This window comes from Protomyctophum parallelum (assembly GCF_964188405.1).
Source record: "Protomyctophum parallelum genome assembly, chromosome: 3".
NCBI classification, from domain to species: Eukaryota; Metazoa; Chordata; class Actinopteri; order Myctophiformes; family Myctophidae; genus Protomyctophum; species Protomyctophum parallelum.
The window spans coordinates 29,658,855-29,686,388 of NC_139698.1; the positions used below are offsets into that span (position 1 = coordinate 29,658,855).

Consider the following 27,534-nt stretch of genomic DNA (forward strand, 5'->3'; position numbering starts at 1 on the left):
TACACTGTCTGTCTGTCTGTCTGTACATCCAGATATCCGCGACAAGGGGCGGCAAGATTCCACGAGCGGCAGCAGTCTCTTCCTGGGTTTTTTAGCCTGGCTAATTTCCATCCACCAGCTGTTGAAAAACCAGGAAGAGACTCCTGCCGCTTGCGGCATCCACCCCTTGTCACGTATATCTGGATGTACCCTCTCTCTCTCTCTCTCTCTCTCTCTCTCTCTCTCGCTGTCTCTCTATATTTCTGCCGCACCTCAGTGAGAGACAGACATCAGGATAAATATCCAGTGTTGACATTAACCACTATTAGAGAGAAATTGTAACATTTCTCTCTAGAATTAGAAAGGGGATACAAGTACATTTTGTACCATTTCCTCTGCTTCCTTCAGGGCTGCATAGAGGCAGGAGATGGCACAGAAGATTCCAGTAAATGCAATTAATTTAGTTCTGTAGCAGAGAGGTTCATGCAGGGGTCGGTTCATGTTGGATCAGATCATCACTTAAAAATACAACAATGTATGAGGTACAAAAAAAGCATGCTGGTCGAGTTCACGACTAGTAAGAGGAGCAGGGGTGATCGTGCTTTTGCGGCTGCGGGCCCCAAACTCAGGAACATGCTGCCCCTCCATATTAGATCTGTCGAGTCAAAACTCATCTGTTCTCCCTCGCCTTTAACTGCACCTGATTTACCTGTATATTGATTTCCTGCTCTGTGCTATTGTATGCTCTGTTTTATATTTTATTGTGTCTTTTCATTGTTTTATATTGCTATGCTCTACTGTCTTGTTTTACTCTGTTCAGCACTTTGGTCAGCTTTGGCTGTTGTAAAGGTGCTATACAAATAAAGTTTGATTTGATTTGATGTACAACTATATGCAGTTACTTTGTACTGGGTATATACTGTAGGCAGTATTTTATCTGTACACCGTCACTCTGAGCATGGGAAGATACGGTATGTTTTGGAGACAGCTCTCGGTCCTTGTCAGAGACGGGGGGCTCTGGAGAGCCACTAACTGGGATGAAGGCCTGAGGCACCAGGTACTGCAGTGATGCTCTTTACAGAGCAGCTCAAATGCACCACGTATACATTACAACACGGTCCAAGATATAATTATACAAGGTGGTCCATGGAATTTATTTTTTAAAGTATAATGTATCTAACTAAATCTACATAACTTAAAGATCAGTAATGTTAAATATTAACCCATTAAGGACGGGACTACCTTTTGGGGGTTTTAAACTTTCAAGACGGGAACCCATTTATTTATTTATTTTTCAGAAAAATAGGTCAGGATTTTGAAGGCCTTTTTTAAAAGCATCCTCAAGTCTAAATATGTTAATAATACAAATGGAATGTATTGTGCCTTCATTTATTTTGAATATAGCTAATGTTGTGGGGGGTGAGATTGGGTGGTCCTTTTGGACCTCCTTTGGAGGATTGTTCACAATGAAAATAATCACACCCCTGTGAAGCTCATCGTACATCATGACGTAACATGTCGATTTGCTTGTCCACATATGACATACATTCTCCATTCATTGTCAATGGGAATTTAATGTTTGTGTAAGACCAAAGGAAGAACCAGTGCATTACACAGGCCAGACTGAGGCAGCATGCAGCGCTGGGGCCCAGGCCTGTGTTCTATTGAGCTGTGATGATGAAGATTTACTGCTGGGTTATTAATATACATATATGCAACAGTGCGAGGTGAAGCCGTACCGCACAGCAGCAGGAGCTCCAAGGCTTGACTGTTTTGTTACTACTGAGGGAGTGTTTAGAGCCTTTCACACTGAGGTTCATGGCTCCAGGTATTATTGTTACATCTTGTGTACAGTACAAGTACATTAAGGTGCTTGAAGGTGCATCGTTCAACTGGCTGCCTCTGACCCGACACAGGCAGTCAGGGGTGGGCAGCCGGTTGTCTGAGGTCTAGGTCATTCAGGTTTTATTAGCGTTTCCCAGTCTATTATTCCTTTCATTGGCCAAGGCAGACAGATAGATTGAGTCACGCTGCAGAATGGATGAAATGACAGCCAGTGTCAAGAGCTGTGGTGTAAAGATAGGAGACTCTGTTCGCTCATCCTCTCCTCTCTGGAGCCAACCTGCCAGTTGATGCTGTTCCTGCAGCCTGGAGGACAATTCCAGAGGTCAGGACAGGCAGACCGTTAATGAAAAAAGGGCCATCTCTCCTCTGCTCACTGCCTCCTCTCCCTCCTCTCCCTGGCGAGGTTACAACAGCGTACGCTGATGTAGCCTTATCTTCTTCAAGTGCTGGAAGGCACAGTCTACTCCTACAATAACCACACTTGTATTCCATTCATTATCCGACCAGACCTCGGCTCGCCTCTCTCTGGCCACTCGTACCTACTTGTGCGTGTACCGCGGCCGTCCCCAGGGCCCCGGGTAATTGTCTGCCAGCCTCTCACCTCTGTGATAAATACCTGGAGAGAGGCCAGTCCCTTGCCAGCAGAACCTGCTTTGAATGAGAGGTGGGGGTGATGGGGGGTGGGAGGTAGACATTTTGTATGAAGATGAGGTGTCAGAGCGTAGGCAGCAAGGTGGAGAAGGAGTGGAAACAGAAGCAGTATAAGGATGGCCTGTGGCTCTGTGCAGCCCAATTCAATAGTTTTCATCCTGTCACCTTGTGGCCTGTTTTTGCATTGTATAGTGGCAGTGGCACTGAGGCATTTTTTCAGAGCTGCAGCAGCGCGGCCCTGGAGATGACGGCTCAGAGTGTGTTGTGTGTGTCTTAATGCATGTTTTAAAACACCCTGGACTGGATGGATTGTTGCCAGAGGGATGAAATTGATGAAGTGATTTACCCCCATCCCCCAGAGAGAACTAGAAATGTGATCTCTCGAGATGCCAACTTGCGCCTTTGCACACAAGTAGCACACAATTAGACCATGTATGGCCTACATGTAGGCCAATGTACCATGTATGGCCTACTTGCTGTCTGTCTAGGTACGACTGCTGCTCTGAGTCCCTATAGAGCTCTCTGTCTGGGTACGACTGGCTGCTCTGAGTCTTGGGTGTGACAGGCGCCTCAGAGCTCTCTGCTATTCTAAATCCTTTTGACCCGTTATTGTCTCCACCAGGCCGAAGGCATGGGGAGAGAGAGTATATTTTGCACTCGGTCCGTCCGTGTGTGTGTGTCCGTCCGTCCGTCCGTGTCCGTCCGTCTTTGTACAGCTAATCTCCGGCACCGTTAACCCGGTCGATGCCAAACTTTGCAGATGATGTAACTTGATAGAATAAAAATAATGGTTAAATAATTTTTCAGAAAACATGCTCTACCAAACGGGTTGTTTGTCACTTTATGGTAGTAAGTAGTAGTGAAAGTTCAGTTTCTTGCACGATAAAATGATTTAGTATGATGATTTAGTAAGATTAATGATCTGTATAAACGGAAAGAACGATTTATAAATATTAGCAACAGTGGATGTTCAAAAGTTTTTATTTTGTTTTGTTTTCCATTATAAATTGTCAATATATTATCTTGGCATCACTGCCTTTTACCACTAAATGACAATTCAACCGTTTGGTAGAGCATTTTCTTGACTGGAATAAAATCATACTAACAACAATTAATTAGCAGAAGTTGTATTTATTCATAGCAAATGGTATTTTTGGATTAATTTAGTTTGGCTTGCACGTTTATTACAAAGTGACGTGAGTTGAAGTGAGCGTGTGTACATAGTATATTTATAGTAAATGAACACATGAACACCTCGTTGTGAGAGGTCACTGTGCTTGCATAACTCAGAGGCTGTGAACACTCCAGTGAACACACCCACATAGTATATACTGGGTTCCTGAGGCCCTTTTCTTTACCTCCTGAAACCCTCTGTTCTACACTGTGAGAAAAACAACAACAATACAACACCATGGAAGGATTCATCTTGCCGTGGGACTTAACCAGGTCAAACACCCCCTCGGGATGGACATTTGAGCTAAATGTTCACGTAAGACAAACAAACAGTAATGAAAGTAAGACAATGGAAAGATTGTGTGCAAGGAAATGTATCTGGCATGGCAATGATCTGCAATGAATCATACCATGGCAAGTACAGGGAAATAATCAAAACCAAACTATCCATCCATCCATCCATCCATCCACCCATCCATCTTCAACCGCTTATCTGTAGTCAGGTCGCGGGGGCAACAGCTCCACCAGAGAGCTCCAGACTTCCCTCTCCATCCTCGTGAACAAGACCGAGAGATACTTAAACTCCTTCACCTGGGGTAATGTTTCATTCCCTACTTGGACTGCACAATCCATCGGTTTCCTGCTGAGAACCATGGTCTCAGATTTGGAGATGCTCCTCATCCCTGGGGAGACCCTACCTGGAGTACTAAGCTCCAGACAACACAGCTCCCGGGTTCATTGGGGCACACAAACCTCTCCACCATGATAAGGTGATGGTCCTTGGAGAGGAAAACCAAACTATACTCAATTTGTTGTCGTAATTTGATCCTCGGAGCATGAAAACTGCTACTACAATGCTGATGGGGTCAATTGAACAGCTTGTGTGTCAAGTTAAACCTGTCTGGTTCTTTGTCTCGTCTTCTGTGTGTTAATTAACGCCACAGGGCAACATGGTGGTGCACTGTTACCTCACACCAAGAAGGTCCTGGGTTCAAACCCTGGCAGGGAGTTTTTCTGTGTAGAGTTTGTATTGGGTTTTCTCCAGGTACTCAGGTTTCCTACCACACCAAAACACATGCATGACTGTTGGGTACTCCTGCCTGTGCCCTTGAGCAAGGTACTGGCATTACAACAGAGTTGGTCCCTGAGCGGCACAGTGGCTGCTCACTGCTCTTGAGGATGGGATAAATGCAGAGGACACATTTTCCCAAAGGGACAATAAAGTCAAATCAAATGAATGTCACCATGTCTTCACTATGCACGCACGCCCGTGCACACGCACGCACGCACACACACACAGGCACACACACACAGGCACACAGAAAGGGTGACTGAAAGAACTCCAGTTATGAGCCATTAGAAGGCATCATCTACTCTTACAATGATCGATTGATGGCAGCTTGTCGAACTTCAGAGTGAAAGATCTGAGAACACTGACATGACATGTGAGCCCAGGCAGATTTAATAGATACACCCTTGCACAACACAGCCATTCATTCCAGGGTGTTCACCACTTGTTTCCCTCAAATTTTTTTGTTATGTCGAATGTGCTGTAGCAGAGTGGCTCACAGCCTCAGCCTAATGGCCTCAAAAGTCAAATTTCTCCCCGAGCCATGGGCAATTTCTGTTGGTACAGTAGGTGTCGGTAGAGCATGTGAGAAGAGGACATAAGTGGAAGAAGTGAAAAGGTGTAGCTCCTCTACAATACTTCAGTGTGCTGTCAGGGTCTTCCATTTCTGCCTCTCAGTTACAGTACCTTCACCCCTCTTTTTTTATTCTCTGAAGTACCTCCTCTCCCTGGCTCACAGATGATTCTTATCTAATATGCTGTTCCACAATCATTCTTACCTCTAATCTCAACCTTTTCCTCTAACAGTCTCTCGTTCTTTCATCGTGGCTTGACACAGATAGTGTCGCCCACAGCCTGTGACCAGGGTCGGGTCCACCACCGCTCCATGTGAATCATGATGTGCTGGATCAGTCCTAATCTTGTTATGGATGTTCCCGTACCCGATAGTCCGGCAGCCGACAGGCTACTTTTGTTTAAAGTGGGATATTTGGTATATAGTCTTTTTTATTGGCCTAAAATATTGTCTCTATAGATACATTCATGAATCCACTTGCTGACCGGCTGTCGGAATTGGGCAATTCTTTATAGGGCAGGCAAAAATGTCAAACTTTCCTTTGCTTTAAAGGACAACTTTAGTTTTTTTCAACCAAGGTTCATGTTTTAGTTTGTTATTAGATAAAGTAAAAGATGAGTGTTAATCTTTTTTCATTTGCTGCTTTCTTTCGTTTTAGGGATTTTAGCTGTTTCTGACAGGGGGGCGGGGGCATTCGAGCATGGGGCTAAATATGCATTTTTTAACACAATTTTATGGTGATTTCTTTTTTTATGGTTTACTATAGTCCCAATAAACGCCAGGAAATTACATCTGGCCACAGAAGATCACAGGATCTACTGAATGTGAAGGTAGCTAAGCCTACTGGGGGAAGACTTATACTGTGTGTGTAGGCTCAATATGTCAGTTTGTCACATTCAATAGATCCCGTGATCTTTTGTGGCCAGATGTAATTTCTCCAGGTGGAGCGAAATGCCTTCACGACTGACGACCTATGTCGCGACGTATATTTTTCCGTCGCAACGTATATTCGAGTACGTCCTGGCGTAAATATCAATTCGTCCCGGCAGAACGGACTCGTCGCGGCTATATCTACCCGTTTGCGACCTAGTAGTTTGACTATTCTTTTACGTCGCGACAGAACGGGACACGTCACGGCTATATCTACCCTTCTCGACGTAAAAGGTAATTCGTTGTGGCGTGTGTGGACTCGTCGCAACAGAACGGAACTCGTCGCGGCTATATCTACCCTTCTCGACGTAAAAGGTAATTCGTTGTGGCGTGTGTGGACTCGTCGCAACAGAACGTGACTCGTCGCGGCTATATCTACCCGTTTGCGACGTAATGGTTGACTTTGTTATATGCCCGGTGCGCGGTGCCCTGCGCGGTGCCCTGCGCTGCCCTACGCCCACCGCGTGCACCTTGCCGGTCCGCCCTGCGCCCTGTGGCCTGGCACGTGTGCACGTGTGCCAGGCCACCGCGTGCACCATGCCGGTCCGTGGAGCCCTTCGCCGTCCCCAGGCGACCCTGCGTTCCAGAGCTGTCACATGCCCACCGAAAATAGCAGATCTACCAGCTCCTCTCCTACATACGGGATGGCCCGACCCGCGTCTGTGGACCCCTGGGGGGGTGTGTGTGTGAGCGTCTGAGCTCCTATCTGTGTGCCTCCCCCCCCCCCCCCCCACCCCATGTGGACCCTTGCAGGGGGGGGGTCGGGGGGTCCCCCTATGCACTTTGTGTAGATGCTGCGTATCGCCTCATACTGAAAAAATTACTATTTTACGCACAGCGCAAGGCAATATGTGATTACGATCGTCCTTCTGGGGGGGGGGGGGGGGGGGGGCTGGCCTACACAATAGATAACCTACCCTGGCCAACACAATAGATAACCTACAAGGACATATGAATTTAATTTATATACACGGCTATATTAATTTAGCCGATCATCAAAGCTCACCGCGCTCGTATAGCGCATTGACTGTCTGTCTGTCTGTCTGTCTGTCTGTCTGTCTGTCTGTCTGTCTGTCTGTCTGTCTGTCTGTGTCTCAATGACTTGCCTTAGGCGGATAATATAGACTACAAGTACTTTATTAAAGTAAAGTAAAAGAGTTCTCTGCGTCGTAGCGCATGCAGATAGGCAGATAGGGGGGGGGGGCAGTTCTATAGGCAAGGGCAGAAGGTTCCTATAACGACAGTGGGTGCGTGCCCACCTTAGAGTAGCCTATATATTTTAAGGCACCCGCCCCGCAACTTATTATTATTGGCTTATTATTTTGCCACCAGCGGAGTTGACGGTTGACGCCGTTGTCTAGTATAGACTATAGGCCTGTGCCAGGATGATTTTAAATAAATATGTCTCTGTCTCTGCGTCTCTAGAGCTATAACATATATACTGTAGCACACATCATGTGTGACACATGTGCACACACACACACACACACACACACACACACACACACACACACACACACACACACACACACACACACACACACACACACACACACACACACACACACACACACCGAGTACTAAGTATAAGTAGCATATAGGGTACGGCTCTAAAAACATTAAATACTGCGGGAGCATTACACTAAACAAAGTTGGATTTGTACATTGCAGAAACGTAACATAACGTAAGTGTTCTTATTATTGTCCGTCTGGGTTTTATAATGCAGTGTGAGTCCGCTCCGCGATAGCCGATCTGCAAGCTCACAACGCGTTGCGCTGATTGACAGTGCACGTGCAGCAGCTACTGTATAAAATTATATTTAAGTAGGCTACTTTTTTGTGTGACGTCTGTGTGTTATTGACTTCTTGTTCCTTAATGTGCAGGTTTATCAGAGCGATATAGTGCAGCTGTGAGTGAGTAGGCCTATAGCTGCTGCTGCTGCGTCCGTGCACCAATAGAGCGACCGCGGCAGCGGCACGTATGAAATATTAAATAAAAATATGTTGGGCTTCCGGGCGTCCGTTTCTGGACTGTACCAACGGGCTTAGGGCCGGACGGTCCCTTAACTCCACGGGCCCCTATATTTTAGGCCCGTGCAGGGCTCTAGTGTGTGTGTGTGTGTGTGTGTGTGTGTGTGTGTGTGTGTGTGTGTGTGTGTGTGTGTGTGTGTGTGTTAAATGTGGTCATTTAAATGTAGGCCTATTATATACACGCACCATACAAGCACCTATATTATATAATGTGTTATACAAATGGGCAATCAACATATAGCAGCACCCCCCACCAGCAGATGTATATAAACATGGAATTGCGCTATGATATTAAAATGGACTGAGCTGTGATTGTGCCGTACTGCGCCGGCCGGTGGCCACTGGCCTATTCTGCCATGCAGTATAAATGCATTATCATGCCTGTTGGTGAAATATAAACATCTAAAATGGTTCAGTAATAATTAGCATAAGTTATTATTAACGAAAAACATCTAATACTATTTTAAATTGGTCTAATAAAGTTAGTAACTAATCAGAAGCAGCAACCATTTTGTTTCAAACAACTATAGACCAATAAAATAGTAGGCTAGTATTTATGTTTTTCGTTAATAATAATACATGCTAATTATTATTGAACGGTAAGTACGCTGGTATGTACGCTAAGGTACACTATAAGCTTGTAGATCTGTTTATTTTAGTCAGAATCTCGTGTGTGTATGTGTGTGTGTGTGTGTGTGTGTGTGTGTGTGTGTGTGTGTGTGTGTGTGTGTGTGTGTGTGTGTGTGTGTGTGTGTGTGTGTGTGTGTGTGTGTGTGTGTGTGTGTGCGCGCGCACACACATCACATGTGCACACATGTGTGCTATATGTTATAGCTCTAGAGACGCAGAGACAGACATATTTATTTAAAATCATCCTGTCTCGCACGGCATATAGAGCCAATGAACGGAGCATACCCCCCCCCCCCCCCTCTCTCTCTCTCTCTCTCTCTCAGCACACGCTGTGCTGTGATATCAATCAGACGCAAATGATCATTGAGTAACGTTAGCTCTGACTCGCACATTATGTGAGATCACATAAAAGGCCTTTAATATAGCCACAGATCATATAGGAATAGGCTTGGGCACTACCCTACCATCTCTCTATAGTGGGGCACCGACGATCTGCAAGCTCACAACGCGCTGCATGTGGACGCAACACTTGGAGCTTGTAGATGCGCACCACAGATCATACAGGGCGTGTGTTCCAGCTAACCCTATAGCATAACACACACACAAGCAACAGTATAGACATCTATTCATCATTATTTATTTCAAATCAAAATACAATGTAATGCTGCACCACTGTCATGAAGTTCGCACGCACACGCACACGCGACACACACACACACACACACACACACACACACACACACACACACACACACACACACACACACACACACACACACACACACACACGTTTGCTTTCATTCGCTGTATGATACATTAGGCGATATAGACCCGCTGCGGCCCAGCGATAATCAACCGCTGTCCGCTGCGATGCGTGAGCTTGTAGATCAGATGCCGACAGACAGACAGACAGACAGACAGACAGACAGACAGACAGACAGACATGAAATGAAATGGTTCAATAATAACACACACGAGATTCTGACAGAATGCGGCGGCATGCTTAAAATAAACATATCTACAAGCTTATAGTGTATACCATAGCGTATACATACCAGCGTACTTACCGTTCAATAATAATTAGCATGCATTATTATTAACGAAAAACATAAATACTAGCCTACTATTTTATTGGTCTAGTTCAGTTGATTGAAACAAAAGTCATGGAATTCAATTGCCTACATTCAGTATAGGCCTGGTTTTGATATAATGATGCAGGGAGATTTTCTGAGCCAGTCCGTGCCATGTCATTTTTTCAGATTAATATTTAAATCTTTAGTTGGAAGAATGCAATAGCATATCATAAGTGTTGACCATAATGGGACGGTTGGAACCAAATGAACCCCCGACGGCCGGCGCTATTCAGCTATAAGGCCTATAAACGATATGGCCATACAAATATGGTTATGTGGTGGTCTGTGACATGTCTGCGTGCGTGCGTGCGTGAAAGAAAGACAGAATACGACGCAATGACATGTCAAATTGTCAATTGTAGATCAGCTGCTTGTTATTTAAGTAGGCTAATATGAAGGCAGCGTCTCCGCAAACGTGGACACCCGTGGCCCCCCTTGATCCCCAAGGGTCCACGGTGACCCGTACCGCCCGGGGGTCCCCGGACCCGTTTGGGCGGCCCGTCAGGTGGTTTTCGAGCTTGTGGATTTGTATTTTTAATATTGCTTGTCAAACGTTTAAGGCATATAGCCTATTTAATCTGATTGGTATAGCTCTGCATGGTTGCTGCTTCTGATAGCCTACTAACTTTACGCACGCATGCGACACACACACACACACACACACACACACACACACACACACACACACACACACACACACACACACACACACACACACACACACACACACACACACACACTAGAGCCCTGCACGGGCCTAAAATATAGGGGCCCGTGGAGTTAAGGGACCGTCCGGCCCTAAGCCCGTTGGTACAGTCCAGAAACGGACGCCCGGAAGCCCAACATATTTTTATTTAATATTTCATACGTGCCGCTGCCGCGGTCGCTCTATTGGTGCACGGACGCAGCAGCAGCAGCTATAGGCCTACTCACTCACAGCTGCACTATATCGCTCTGATAAACCTGCACATTAAGGAACAAGAAGTCAATAACACACAGACGTCACACAAAAAAGTAGCCTACTTAAATATAATTTTATACAGTAGCTGCTGCACGTGCACTGTCAATCAGCGCAACGCGTTGTGAGCTTGCAGATCGGCTATCGCGGAGCGGACTCACACTGCATTATAAAACCCAGACGGACAATAATAAGAACACTTACGTTATGTTACGTTTCTGCAATGTACAAATCCAACTTTGTTTAGTGTAATGCTCCCGCAGTATTTAATGTTTTTAGAGCCGTACCCTATATGCTACTTATACTTAGTACTCGGTGTGTGTGTGTGTGTGTGTGTGTGTGTGTGTGTGTGTGTGTGTGTGTGTGTGTGTGTGTGTGTGTGTGTGTGTGTGTGTGTGTGTGTGTGTGTGTGTGTGTGTGTGTGTGTGTGTGCACATGTGTCACACATGATGTGTGCTACAGTATATATGTTATAGCTCTAGAGACGCAGAGACAGAGACATATTTATTTAAAATCATCCTGGCACAGGCCTATAGTCTATACTAGACAACGGCGTCAAACCGTCAACTCCGCTGGTGGCAAAATAATAAGCCAATAATAATAAGTTGCGGGGCGGGTGCCTTAAAATATATAGGCTACTCTAAGGTGGGCACGCACCCACTGTCGTTATATAGGAACCTTCTGCCCTTGCCTATAGAACTGCCCCCCCCCCCCTATCTGCCTATCTGCATGCGCTACGACGCAGAGAACTCTTTTACTTTACTTTAATAAAGTACTTGTAGTCTATATTATCCGCCTAAGGCAAGTCATTGAGACACAGACAGACAGACAGACAGACAGACAGACAGACAGACAGACAGACAGACAGTCAATGCGCTATACGAGCGCGGTGAGCTTTGATGATCGGCTAAATTAATATAGCCGTGTATATAAATTAAATTCATATGTCCTTGTAGGTTATCTATTGTGTTGGCCAGGGTAGGTTATCTATTGTGTAGGCCAGCCCCCCCCCCCCCCCCCCCCCCCCCCCCCCAGAAGGACGATCGTAATCACATATTGCCTTGCGCTGTGCGTAAAATAGTAATTTTTTCAGTATGAGGCGATACGCAGCATCTACACAAAGTGCATAGGGGGACCCCCCGACCCCCCCCCTGCAAGGGTCCACATGGGGGGTGGGGGGGGGGGGGGGGAGGCACACAGATAGGAGCTCAGACGCTCACACACACACCCCCCCAGGGGTCCACAGACGCGGGTCGGGCCATCCCGTATGTAGGAGAGGAGCTGGTAGATCTGCTATTTTCGGTGGGCATGTGACAGCTCTGGAACGCAGGGTCGCCTGGGGACGGCGAAGGGCTCCACGGACCGGCATGGTGCACGCGGTGGCCTGGCACACGTGCACACGTGCCAGGCCACAGGGCGCAGGGCGGACCGGCAAGGTGCACGCGGTGGGCGTAGGGCAGCGCAGGGCACCGCGCAGGGCACCGCGCACCGGGCATATAACAAAGTCAACCATTACGTCGCAAACGGGTAGATATAGCCGCGACGAGTCACGTTCTGTTGCGACGAGTCCACACACGCCACAACGAATTACCTTTTACGTCGAGAAGGGTAGATATAGCCGTGACGTGTCCCGTTCTGTCGCGACGTAAAAGAATAGTCAAACTACTAGGTCGCAAACGGGTAGATATAGCCGCGACGAGTCCGTTCTGCCGGGACGAATTGATATTTACGCCAGGACGTACTCGAATATACGTTGCGACGGAAAAATATACGTCGCGACATAGGTCGTCAGTCGTGAAGGCATTTCGCTGTCTCTCAATTTCCTGGCGTTTATTAGGACTATAGTAAACCATAAAAAAATAAATCACCATAAAAGGGTGTTAAAAAATACATATTTAGCCCCATGCTCGAATGCCCCCGCCCCACTGTCAAAAACTGCTAAAATCCCTAAAACGAAAGAAAGCAGCAAATGAAAGAAAATGAACACTCACCTTTTAGTTTCTCTAATAACAACCTAAAACATGAACCTTGGTTGAAAAAAACTAAAGTTGTCCTTTAAGTAGCATGTGAGCATGTCAAACTAGGGGGGTTTTCATGATTCTGAATCCATTCCAAGCATTCCATCCACTAAAAGCAGCCATAGTCACTTGCCCAAATGTGCCCAAAATGTGCTGACCTCATCACATTTGTCATGACATCCGTTTTTAGCCCAAGGAGTATTTTGTGCTTGGAATGGATTCAGAATCATGAAAATCTAGTTTGACTAGTCATATATGCTACTTAAAGCAAAAGGAAAGTTTGACATTTTTTAAATGTCTTGCCTGCCATAGGATGTTAATGGTAGGGTCACAAGACTTCCCTATAAAAAAATTGCCTAATTCTGACAGCCGGTCAGCAAGTGGATTCATGAATGTATAGACAATATTTTAGGCCAATACAAAAGACTATATACCAAATTTCCCACCCGTTCACCTCGGCTGCCGGACTATGAGAGGAGCACAGAGGAATGGATGGAGCTTTATCAGATTTCACTGTGCTTTGAAGCATAATTCATAAAAGGTCATAATGTAGTGGCGTGTGTACTGTATGCAAGCCGTACATTGTATGTGAGGTGTGTACTGTATGCAAAGTGTGTACAGCGGTGTCTGCCTCCAAATACACGCATCTGGGATGTGATGATGTCTTAATTTAAACAGCGGCTGCTTTCTAGTGGAATACCAGTAAAATGTGGCCATAACGAGAATCCTTTTGCTGTGTGGATCTTAGATAGGCGATGGTGTATCTCGAGTCTTAGAGAAGGACCAGGTGATTGCAACACATACAAAAGCCTTGCTCCTATGGCCATGGTCTTATTATAAGACTGAGTACATGAAGGCTATTGAACTGGCTAAAGCTGAGTTTTGCTTATTTAAAGATAGTGTTGCTTTATGTCAAGTGAATCCTGACTAGTGAAAGCTCATGAAATATAGACGACATTGTCATCACCTAGTCATACTGACGGCCAATGGGAGTGTGGTATATGATTGCCTGTGGGTAAGCTGTACGACCACAGCGGCAGCCTAGAAGCAAAACGCAGTCATTGAACCGCAGAACGTCGGAAACGAACACATCTGTGTACAAATCATGAACAACACCAGAGATCTATTTGTGTATTGTAATTGTATTTGGGTTGCTACTTGCTTGCTACCTTAGCCAAGTGGTTTGATTCTGTTGCGATACTTTGTCTGCCTGACTAACTATCCCCCGCTTTGCAATTGTCATTGCATCATGCGCACACCACCACCTCCTCCTCCGCATGCACACACAACAGTGCAGAGGGAGCTTTAGCCCCGGTGCTGCCTACTAGTGTGTAGCTATCTGGTCAGACACTGTGAACAAATGTTTTCTACCGATACCGAGTGGACAGTTTGAAAATGTGCCGGTTCTGTAACGGGCTTTACCGTTGGTCCAGCTGCTGCTGGTTTCATTTTGTCCGACCTCCGACTCGATAGGGTGTAGGCTACTATAACAAAACAAACATTGTGTGATGTGTGTTGTGTCGCACATGGAAAGTAATAATAATATGGGGGGGAAACAAAGACAAAATGGGGGACAACGGAGACGGCGCCTATTTCACCTGACACTATGTAATCAAATAATTCCTTGTTTTTTCTTGTCCAAATCCATTGCATTGTAATTCAGTTAAGAAGAACATGCACGTACAAGGATGACATAGCCTATCACCTATACCTATTCAATGCCAACCTCCTGACCACGGGCCAAGCTGGTCAATGTGCTTTCTGTTGTTTCTTTAAAGCCAGACATGGTCCTCTGCTTCAGAACTTGTAGAAAGTACACTTCAGTGTTTTGCATCCATCCATCTTCAACCGCTTATCTGAAGTTGGGTCACAGAGGTACAGTAGCAGTTGGGAGACCCCAGACTTTAAAAACTACTACAAAACTAACTGAAAAATAAAAAAAGGTGAATGATGATACCTAAGTAGGACACATTCCCCGATGCCTAAACGGTGTCTTGGTAATGTGCATGTGGAAACTATGATAATGCTATAGTGGGGTTCCGTCTCCATGTTAAATTTAGTTGTCATTTACAACTCATGTAAAAGTTTCACTTTCAGTACTAATTTGAAGGTGAAAAAAAATATGTAAACTGTTGTAACTTTTGATTAAATTATCCAATCTGAACATATGATATATGTATGGATTCACAATCAGGAGTAGCATTTGATACTTAAACCTTAAAGTTAGATATTGGAATATAATACACCACTCCTGTGTTATATTTTATTTTTTATTTATTTTTTAGTTATACTATGTACTGCCACTATAGGGGGCAGAGTAGCAGGTGTGTCTTAATTGTTCAGACTTGGTAGCTTGTTAGTTATAAGACTAAGCATACTGCAGAAGAGCATGAGCTGCACTGATTGCTCTATTGTGGTATTGATATTTTGAAGGTAAACATGAACATAAAAACATTGAAGTTAAACATGTCATGAAGGATCCTAAAGTGTTTTTTATGAATATGGATAGTCATGTGGGATAAGTGGCCAAAGTACTACATCCCAATAGTATGAGCTAGCATTAACCAAAGTAGCCTGTAGCTATAGCACAGGCTAAAACTAAAGGCTAGCTACAGTATAGCAATTATGCTGAGGATTGTGTTTTCATTATTTTCATTATTATAACAATGGTAAATGTGAATGTAGCTATATGTACTGCTGACTGTTTTCTTGTATCTATTAATATGTTGAGGCAAACTGTTAAATACAAAAGTTATATAATAATATAGTAATATAATATTTTCTATATTTTTTCATGATATGACCCTAACAGAAAACTAAACCTGGATAAAGTATTTGTCTGTTATGGCTGGGACAACGAAATGGCAGTTGTGCATTTTGTGCCAAAAGCAAACTGAGGAAAGACTTGTTTGCCCTCTTGCAAATCCAGTTGCCAGTCGTAGAGAAGGAGCCTACACAGACATCATAGGCCTTGCAAGTCAGTTCAGAGCAATTGACGCTTCTCCCCACCCAGACGTTGAACTTCCAGATGCAGAATCCATGAAGCTAAATCGTGCATTCTGGCATACAACTTGTCCGCATCTGTATAGGGCAACAGCACTTGACAGTGCAAAAAGAAGGCATTCTGGAGGTGCTGTGGCATTGGCAAGAAGATCATGCCGGACTGGTGCACCTGTTAATCGTAATAAATGTCTCTTTTGTGGTGAAGAAACATATGCAGCAGACCATTCGTTACAGAAGGTAGAACTCACCCAAGAGATAAACGACAAGGCAGTTGCGCTGGGAGAAGACCGTATCGTGGCACTCCATGACTATCCATATTCATAAAAAACACTTTAGGATCCTTCATGACATGTTTAACTTTTTTGCTTACCTTCAAAATATCAATACCACAATAGAGCAATCAGTGCAGCTCATGCTCTTCTGCAGTATGCTTAGTTTTATAACTAACAAGCTACCAAGTCTGAACAATTAAGACACACCTGCTACTCTGCCCCCTATAGTGGCAGTACATAGTATAACTAAAAAAATAAAATAAACAAATATAACACAGGAGTGGTGTATTATATTCCAATATCTAACTTTAGTTCCCCACATATGTACTGCATTGTCTCATTTGAGTGAAATATTATATATTGTCCTATTATATGTATTTTGTTTTTTCCAATTAGTCATTCATGATAACATAGGTATAGGCACCAACATCACCATTCTAGGTTCAACAGGATAGAAGTTAGGCGTAATGTAGTAATTCAATGTACATTGGCAGCCATCTTTATTTTGTTTCTATATCAGATTATTCAAAACATTAATATTTGAAATCCAGTTGATTCCTCACACAGGATTAACTTGATATAGCAAGAAAAACAAAGAAAAAACAGCAATATAAGAAAATTAAGACATTTTTCAAATAAACATAATTCCGATTTTGGCCATTTTGGAAATTTGGCAAAAATATATAAATAAATATATATAAAAATATATTTTTTAATTTGTAGACTTGCCACTCGAACTAAAATTGTTCTATAGGTCATTATCTACAAATTAGAAGTGAAAGTTAAACATTTGTTGAGTTGTAAATGACGGTCTGTCTAGGGACCCCACTACTAGTTTTTAGCTCGTTTTTCCTGCTATTTTTGTGGATATACACCAATACTGGGTGGAAACAAATATTATATGTCTAATACCAAATGCTACTCCTGATTGTGAATCCATACATATATCATATGTTCAGATTGGATAATTTATCAAAAGTTACAACAGTTTACATATTTTGGTAGGGCTGATGGGTTGGCACCTGACTATGCCCCCTATAGGCCAATTATTTTATTTTGGTGATTGCCACTCAAACCAAAATGGTTCTATAGACCCTCACCTTCAAATTAGTACTGAAAGTGAAACTTTTACATGAGTTGTAAATGACAACTAAATTTAACATGGAGACGGAACCCCACTACTAGGCTTTAAGAGCTCTGTTGAATATGTATTAAGAATGCATCACTCATCCCACATGGGAGTTCATTCTGGTCACTGAGATTGTCTTACAAACAGGTAAAATACCCAACAATACTCAGCTAAAGGTTTTATGGTTGTTGTTCTTTGGTGCAAGTCTTTGTGTACTGTATATCCAGTGACAGCTCATCATTTGCATATAAACTCTACAGGGACAAAACAACTGAGTATGAATGCAAATGAACGCACATCTGAGAGTTTCGTAAAACACTGCAGTGTCTCTGCTGACACAAGTTTACCTCATAATATCACACCATTTCAGTATCAGTATCTTGTCTGTCATAGCAACTACAATATGTGAAGTGTGCCTTTTTTCACGTTCGCCTTTTTGTTAAAGGAAAAGATTCAACCTAAACAGTCTCAAAAGTGATGTTCTGAATTGAGTTGATAAAGAAAAGAAAATAGCTCAAGATTCAAGATGTTTATTGTCACACAAGTACATGCATTGTGAAAAACTTAGGTTGGGTGATGCTCCACAATTCACATACATTAAAAGTCTAAAAGGTTTGTTTTTTTAAAGTTTAAAAGAACTCAGATCAGCATACAAGGCCGGGAACCCTTCCCTACTTCAAAATAAGTCATTATGTAATCCAGTAAAAGTTTCAATGATTGAGCTCAACTCAAGGTTACACTTTTAATAAGCCATTACTTCAATGTTATAACCCATTGGAGTTGGACCAATCACAATCCAGTAACGTTGATCAAAAGTTGTTCAACGTCTTTTTTTTTGTTGTGTTTTTGTTGTTCATGTATGCTCCCAACATGTCAGGGAGTGTGGCTCTCACTATGATTATATTTATCTTTTTCTTCCTGACATTATGTCACTCTCGTCCTTGGTCGTGGCCCTGATGACCTACTGTGCCTTCACTCTCAAGTCCTCCTGAAACAGATGGGCACAGTGGAGGCAAGGACTGGGAAGGACTGGGCAGACCGCCATCGCAGAGAGATCCACTCCTCTCCTCGCCCACTGTGTCCCAAAATAATCTGCTACGGTACAGAATGGAATCATCCAATCTGTACCGTAGCATCTCTTTCTACTGTCGTCCTCCAACTCTCCTTCTGTAATCTATCTATCTGCAATGGAAAACTGCTCTCTGTGGTTGTACGGTATATCATGTTTTCCTGAAAATGGTGTTTGTACATGAATTTAAGGCATAGACCTCCAAATGTATACATATTAGACCTGTGATCCCCATTTGAGACGGATTTGTGCCAGGTTCATCCAGAAGAGAAGATGTGTATTAACTGTCTATATACAATACTATAGGTGGGAGATAACAGTGGAAAGAGTGAAACCTATTTTCTGAATAGGCATTTTCCTGGGGACCCCTTGGAACCCCACTCACAGACCCCTGGGGTTCCCCAGGGGAGACCCCACTTTGAGAACCACTTGTGCAGTATATGACATGAGATTTAGCCTATTCTGGCTTATAGATTTTGAGTGATGTATTCATTTAAATAATTACTGCACAGTATGTGTCCTGTGGCTTTTATTCTTGCATGTTTCTTTCACACATGGTTTCCACTCGTGCAGCTATCACATATAATAACTCCACATCTCATTGATTTGGAGTGTTAATGAAGCATAAAGGGCAACAGAGTGAGTGGAGCGGTTCTTGTTTCCCTGCATTATGTTGGCTGTCAGTTAAGTGAAATACACTAATATCATCATGTACAGCATATTAAAGCTAAAAGAATATTATGCTAATATCATGTACTGTATATTAAAGCTAAAATAACATATTCAGGGTGTAAGTGGACAGACCACAGTACCACTGCAGGCTCATCAGCCACCAGCCCCTTGGGGGATCACAACATATTGTTAATTGACATCACATCTTCAAAGAACACACGCACGCACACACGTTGGTAGTGTCAGCCACATAATGGCATCGTGAGAGACCTGTGTTCCATGTCTTTCCCAGTCTCTGTCCGTTTTTGTTCTCATAACAAACCAGAACGCAGCATTGTGTTTCACAGGGTCCGACTCATTTATATACAGGAGTAGGTTCTTGGGCAGACTCCGTTGTTTAGTCTGGATGCATACTGTAGACCGAGGCTGCGAGGCAAATCGGTAACCTTCTGCTTACCAGACAGCCTCTCTACCCACTAATATGGCTGCCCCGTATGTCTTGGAGAGCCCTGACATCAATGCCACGGCTGGCGGCTGTCCATGGTCTCCAGTGTTCAGGAACATAAAGACCTTGGGACAACTGATTATGTCTGTACGCCTGAAGGTCTTGCATCATTGTTGTGCTAATCACGTTAGCCGACATGGACGCTAGGCAGGACAGATGCTGGGCGAGGGGCAATAGGGTTATGTTATCCTGATTAGAAGGGTCCTTGTGGAGGTACTGTATTGTGAATCTCTCCTCTCTAGGAGCTAGCAGACCTCCCTCTGTCTCCCTCAATTTATGTAGAATTCATTATACCTCTCTAAGTCTTGCTCTCTAGATATCACTCTCTCTCCCTCCCCAATTTCACTTTCACTCTCTGTTCTTTATCATCATCTATGTGTCTTATCTCCCCCCCTGCACCTAAAGCCCTTCCATTAAGCCGGCAGTGTATCGCCAACATTTCAGTTGTCAAAAACCTTGTCATTTCTAGGTCCCCGCATAGGAAGACATTTTAAAAGTGTTACTCAGGGGTTGTTTTTGTTGTAGCTTGCAGCTGAATTTGGCAAGTTCAGAAACAGTCGCAGACAGACATGGCACAATTAGGGGTGCTGGAGGTGCGGCCGCACCCCCTCCCCCAGGCACCGCTCCCCCTCGGACTAGCCTCGCATAGCCAGCCTTCATCTGCTTCGTCCACGCAGTGATATTAGTATCACAACGCGATCCAAAACGAGTTGTACAGAATAAGTACTACTAGCATTGATGATGATGAGATTATTGAGGACGTTGTCGAGTTATTGTCGTCGGAGGAGTTGTTGTAGAGGAGGAGGAGGACTAGGAGGAAGGTGAACATGGAAGATAATAGCATTTACTATTATTGTGTGTACTTCTGCCAACTGCTGCTGGCTGCTACTAATGTTAATATAGACCTACTGTCTTGTCTTCTACCGTCAGAACACGTTTCTGAAGGTTGGGACGTGCCTCACGCTCGGCTCTGCGCTGTGCCAATTATGCCTCCTCTGTTGTATTCTGGCCGCTCCGCTCCAGTGTGCCTGCATTGTTGTTTACTATTATATATTATATGTTTTCATAATCAGCGCCTTGACCTAGATACACTGTGTGTAGCCTATGCCTTTTGTTAAGATATGATTTTAATGGGTTTCCGTGCCATATTGGGATGTCCACTGTGTGCGCGGCTGTGCACCATGTTGTTTAGCGGCTCCATAATTGATATGTTCGTGCACACACATTTTCCGTGGCCGCACCCCCTCTCTGCATAGCCCCCCCCCCCCCCCCCCCTTCCCCCTCTGCTGTTAATGTCTTGCCACGGCCCTTCACACAAGAAGCATGGCACTGCCCTTTTCCTTCTTTTTCTTTGATGTTGCAAGAAAGATGTATTTGGCGCTGCTCTGTGGCGACATGGGCATAAGGGCTACGCTTGCATGCGGGCCCTTTGTCTAAGACAAATTTATTCCTCGGGAGACAAATAATAAAGAACCTTGAACCTTGAAAGAACCTTGAACCTATAAAGTCAGAATGCCGTCAATACATTCCTGTACTGCCCCATATTGTACGATAGACTTATAGTCATTGGAATGTGTTCTGAGGGGAGCATTTAATTGCATTGGTTCTCCCGCCGACAAATCAGTGAGAGCAGTCACTTTAACAGGCAGTCGTGCCTTGTTAGACTTCTGCAATGCATTTTTAGAAAACTATGCTTAAACCTACTGTAACCTTGACTCTATGCCTAAACCTAATCCTAACCTTAGTCTTAACTGGTCATGTAGGTTGGACTAACGGGATGTCTGACTTATGCCCCCACAAACTATGCCTAATGTAGCAAAATATGCCTAAAGTTGCAAAATTATGCCTGATGTGAAACATGTAGTGTAGAGGGGTGGGATTCGATCCCATGTTATTGTGACTGGAAGTCTAACACTGAGCTTTACTTTACTTTATGAGAATGGTGTTTTAGTAGTGATTTGAACGTCATGTTTCACAGCCTGGTGTGCTCTGCTTGCTTGAACCCGCCTCCCGCCCTGCCTCCTGCACTCACTGATTGGACGGGTGGGAGAACAAATCAAATTAATATAATGTATACATATAATGTCCCATGACCCTGCCTGACTCTGTCTCTCTCTGCTCCCTCCAGGGTCCTATATGCTGGTGAACTCCTCCCAGCATGCTGCGGGGCAACGCGCCCAGCTGCTGCTCCAGACGCTGAGTGAAAACGACACGCACTGCGTCCAGTTCAGCTACTTCCTGTACAGCCGTGACGGTCACAGTCCGGGGGCCCTGCGGGCGTACGTGCGAGTCAACGGGGGCCCGCTGGGCAGCCCCGTGTGGAACACGTCAGGTTCCCATGGCAAACAGTGGCACCAGGTGGAGCTGGCTGTCAGCACCTTCTGGCCTAACGAGTACCAGGTGAGAAATGTCTTCACTACATGTACATAATGAGTACCGGTACCAGGTGAGACATGTCTCCATCCTTCACTACATGGACATAATGAGTAGCAGGTGAGATATGTGTCCATCCTTCACTATAATGAGTACCAGGTGATATGTGTCCATTCTTCACTGTAATGAGTACCATGTGAGAAATGTCTTCACTACATGTACATAATGAGTACCAGGTGAGACATGTACAGTATACATTCCAGCTCATTTAGCTTAGACTCATCCAGTGTTGTTCAGTGTGAGGATCAGTGCAAATGGGCCATGAACTAAAATCGTTTCACATTGCAATCACTAGGCACATACTGTAGTAAAGGTTCAAACCTCCTGTATAGTGATGTACCAGTATTCAAACAGAGGCATACATACATGTCATAGTTTAATTAAGGATCACTTTAACCAGTGTGGACATTTACTAGGTTTTTTTTTTGACATTTCTCACTTTACCTACCGGTATTCTACCCCTCTTTTGTGACCACCCTGAGTGCACAAGTTGTGCATGTGCATCACATTATGTGCACAACTGACCAGCATTAAGTACAATTTTTCCTTTGGCTATTAGTTTATTAGTTTGACAGCCCTGATCTATGGAGAGGAGGTGCTGTTTAGTTGAATTGGTTAAATGTAGGCTTGTACGGCCCTCATTATCATTAAAGAGGCTACAAATACATGTAAGTTGTTGAGTTTACTAGAATAAGAGTTAAACTAAAGGGATGAGGGAATGGGTAAGAGAGCTGAACATAAGACATTAGGAGATATTTTTTCACTTTAAAGTCATATCATCCAGCACTATCTGCATCACTGCCCACTTTGACCCACAGTGCCTGGCAGCCTCTGTGGGTGCTGTGGCGTATGCTGTATAGGTCTGCTAAATCCACCAGCACTTAGACACAAGAGATCCCTGTCCATAAATCCAATTTATATTATTTTCTGCTAACTCTGCAGAGCTGTCAGAAAGCAATTAAGTTGAGTAGTGTGCATTTTATTGAGAACTGTCAATCCCTCCGACTTAATTAACTTCCATTCAGTTCCACGAGATCTGACCTTCACTGTGTAAATAGTAGTCACTCTTTGTACAAACAGGGACTCAAGGTAGGGTGACACTGTACAACCAACAGAGTGCAATCTGACAGTGAGGGATATTTAAAGTTGACACGAATACGCACGCACTCTCTCTCTCTCTCTCTCTCTCTCTCTCTCTCTCTCTGTGTAACATGTGGGGGCACAGTGCCCAAATCTATAGGCTTAAATTGCTAATGTCGGAGGTCCCTCTATATAGAGATATTGCAGTTTAATTTAATGTACCTGCCTCCTTTTTCCTTGCACTTTAATTCCCCTATTTACTATTTTACTCCTTCCACCTTTCAGCCACCTTTACCTACAGTAGCTAATCTCTTAGCAGTAATCGGAAAACAACAATAAACAGTAACCTGATAAATGAGAGGAGACTGTGTCTTGTGCCAATGCCACTCCCAGGAGCACAAAGGACACAGGAGGGCAGAGGAGGCTCTTCCAGCACATTGACCAAGATAAAGAGAGATAGAGAGAGGGAGAGAGAGTCTTGAGTCTCTTTAGCCAGCATTACTCATTCACTGCCAGATAAAATACATACATCACTTTGTTCCTGGTAAAAGACGATCCATGATCCACACGGGTCAACATACCCTGACCGTCGGGAATATCGGCTTGACGATACAGTAGGTCCATATAGACCCCTACGGGTCTATTTGGTTCCATCAGCAACGCAGATCGTCAGAATGGACCCTTCGGCATCCAACCGAACAAACCGCTGATTAAATACCAGTAAGACGCCCTGAGGGTGAGATGCGACCTCGCCCTAAAGGGCGAGATGCACGCATCCGCCTGGGTGACGGCAGACTGCACTGGCGCTTTGGCATGACTATCAGCTGACTATCAGCTCCACATATGGAAATCCATGTGTTGTACCAACTTGGTTCATTTGCAAGTGTGACCACACTGGTTATCATGAGACTGTCACAGTATGGCCATATATTGACATTCTCATATATGGGCTTAATATTGATGACAAACCAAGGATCTCCATATATGGGCATAACAGGGTTCATGACCATATATAGCGTGTCTTGAGTGTAGAGGGTTTGATGATGTCAGACTGACATATGGACTGGCAACCATATATGGAGATCTACTGAAAGGGTCTCCATGATGTTACGAGACGCGATACTGTATAGAGATGTGGGTGACTAACTAACTAACTAAACATGGGCACACTCTGGACCTGGTGATTTCTAGAGGGCTGAACATCACTGTGGAAAGGACTATTGAAAGGCCTGAGCTATCAGACCACTATCTGCTGTGTTTTAATATGACTGTCTCTGATCTAGAGAAAAACATCACTGAATATACCATGAAAAAGCGTTTTTTTAGCTCTTCTGCAGCCGACGAGTTCTCTCGTCACCTGGGCCCCCCCCTGCCCGATCCCCCCCCCAGTGAATGATATGGTTCAAAATTTTAATCTTAAACTAGAGTCAGCTCTTGATATAGTGGCTCCTTTGAAAACAAAAAAGAAACATAACACCAGAGTAACACCCTGGATAAATGAGCATTCACGCTCACTGAAGCAAGAATGTCGTAGAGCTGAGCGAGCTTGGAGAAAAAACAAACTCACCATCCACCTAGAGATTCTTAAAAAGTCAACAGCCGCCTATAACAAAGCCTTGCGTCTAGCAAGGCAGGCATATTTCTCTGGCATTATTAATGAGAACAAGAAAAATGCCAGAGTCCTATTCTCTACCATTGAACGACTTTTAAACACCCCCCAGTCCTACAAGCAGTCATTCCCGGCCTCTAAAGCTAAGTGTAATGAGTTTGCATGCTTTTTTGACGACAACATTTTTAACATTAGAGCTGATATTATGAATGGTGCTGCTGCTAGCGCAAACCTTCAAACAGCAGCTAATGGTCCCAGGGTAGATCTCTCCAGGGGGAGCCTATTATCGTTCTGCGCAATTGATGAAGACGAACTCCGCAAAACCATATCACAAATGACATCATCCTCCTGTTCATTGGATACAATTCCCACCACCTTTCTCAAAGAGGTCTTAGACAGTGTGATTGGAGATATCCTAAAAATTGCTCGCTACATTTAGGCGTCTTCCCAGACTCACTGAAGACTGCTATAGTTAAGCCCCTTCTCAAGAAACACAATCTTGATCCCTCTGTTTTGGGTAACTATCGACCCATTTCAAATCTACCCTTTCTGGGCAAGGTTTTAGAAAAATGCATCTTTCATCAATTGGATGTGTTTCTACAGAACAATAATGTGCACAACAAATTCCAATCTGGCTTTAGGAAAGGTCACAGTACAGAAACAGCACTTGTAAAAGTAATGAATGATCTTAGGGTGTCTGCTGACAAGAAACATAGTATCAGTTCTCTTACTTCTAGATCTAACGGCTGCATTTGACACGATTGATCATTCAATTTTAATACAGCGTCTGGAGCACTGGATAGGCCTGTCTGGTACGGCCCTGTCCTGGTTTTCCTCCTACCTATCAAATAGAAGTTACTTTGTCAATCTAGCCGAGTTTGACTCAGACAAACACGACATCAGTTCTGGTATTCCACAGGGCTCGATTCTTGGCCCTCTGCTTTTCTCCTTGTACATACTGCCATTGGGCGAACTCATTGCCAATCACGGAGTCAATTTTCATTTCTATGCTGATGATACCCAACTATATCTTTCTGTGGCTCCAGATGATCCCTGTGCTTTAGACCCGCTGGTTACCTGTCTGTCTAGCATCAAATGTTGGATGAATGAGAACTTTCTCAAGCTAAATGAGGATAAGACAGAAGTTCTTATAATCGGTTCTAGTGAACAGAAATAATCAATATTAAGCAGACTTGGCAACCTGACTGTAGAAAGTAACAGTAGTACAGTAAAGAACCTGGGGGTTATTATTGATTCTGAATTGAATTTTAATTCACACATTAATCATGTTACCAAGATTGCCTTTTTTCACCTTAGAAATATTGCACGAATCAGAGCCTTTGTGTCCTTGGACGATGCAAAAACGCTAATCCACGCCTTTGTTTTTTCTCGGCTTGATTACTGCAATGCACTTTTTTCAGGACTGCCTAAGAAAACAACTGACAGATTACAACTTGTCCAAAATGCAGCAGCCAGAGTTTTAACTAGAACTAAGATGAGAGAACATATTACTCCAGTTTTGGCATCACTGCACTGGCTTCCGGTTTTTTTTAGGATTGATTTTAAAATTATTTTACTTGTCTATAAAGCTCTCAATGGTCTCGCACCTTCCTACCTACATGACTGCCTGCCTAAATAGGTCCCAAACCGCCCCCTAAGGTCTTCCACTGCTGGCCTGCTCGCTTTGCCTAAAAAAATGGCAACTAAAAAATACGGGGAAGCAGCTTTTTGCTTCTACGGGCCGTCGGCATGGAACAAGCTCCCACTGTACCTTCGTCAGGCAGCCTCTGTAGACATTTTTAAAGCTCAGCTCAAGACCCACTTCTACAACTTTGCTTTTAATTGATCTTTTATTTTTTATTTTTTATTTTTTTTGTTATTCATGTCCTCACTGTATTGCATTACTGCTTGTTTTTTGTCGTTGCCTAGCTTTTCTTTTATTCTCCATTGTTCTGTAAAGCACTTTGAGTTGCATTTCATGTCATGAAAGGTGCTATACAAATTAAGTTTTATTTTTATTATTATTATTATTATTATTATTAATGGACGGGAGATCAGGTTTTCATAGTAAACGTGGCCTTCGGTCGCAATAAATAATAAATAATAAATATAAATCCTCCATTGTAGACCACGATCATGTCTCAATCAAAAGAGCATTGTATGTACGACGGTGTTGTGCAAAAGTGCAGTTCATTTGTAGATTTGTTTTTTGGTGCATGGCAGTAAGGTTATGCCAAAGCACAACCCACTCCCAATTTGACTATTGATAATTTGACTATCCCTAACCCTGGTGATTTTGTGAATTTTTTCGTTCATATCATATCATATCACTGTCATGTCAATATTTAAATGTTACTTGCTGTGTATTCATGCCAACATTTGTATTGGTATTTGTTATGTGAATTATAACAAATCTAATCACATAATTATCATTCTGTGATTAGATAGATTTATGTATTAGTGGTGATATGTTTGATAAGCAATTATATTTCACAGCTCAGTCACCTGTCAGAGGGTTTTAACATCGGAGTTCAATCGTGGAGGAGGGCGGATTGGAGGCTTGAAGGCTTGGAGCTGTAGGAAATGTAATTGACTAGAGATCACTTGATACTGTATCTAGATATTAGATATCTCTCTCTCTCTCTCTCTCTCTCTCTCTGGTAGTGCCGTCTGTGATAGCCGGGGGACCTTGTTATCAAATATTAAAGATGTTATCTGGGCCCACCAAGATCCTCCCCCATTGTTTTCTTTCCAACAGCGTCTCGAAGGCC

The 27,534-nt window shown here is 43.7% G+C and overlaps 1 protein-coding gene across 2 annotated transcripts in view; it reads left to right on the forward strand.

Annotated features, from left to right (window-relative positions):
• The window catches only part of LOC310856186 (receptor-type tyrosine-protein phosphatase U), a 228,045-nt gene that overhangs the window by 87,570 nt on the left and 112,941 nt on the right, over positions 1-27,534 (forward strand). For both annotated transcript variants that reach the window (XM_083761435.1, XM_083761436.1), the window contains exon 3: positions 21,770-22,041. In XM_083761435.1, coding sequence (XP_083617561.1) covers positions 21,770-22,041 — 272 coding nt within the window. The remainder of the gene's footprint in view (positions 1-21,769; positions 22,042-27,534) is intronic.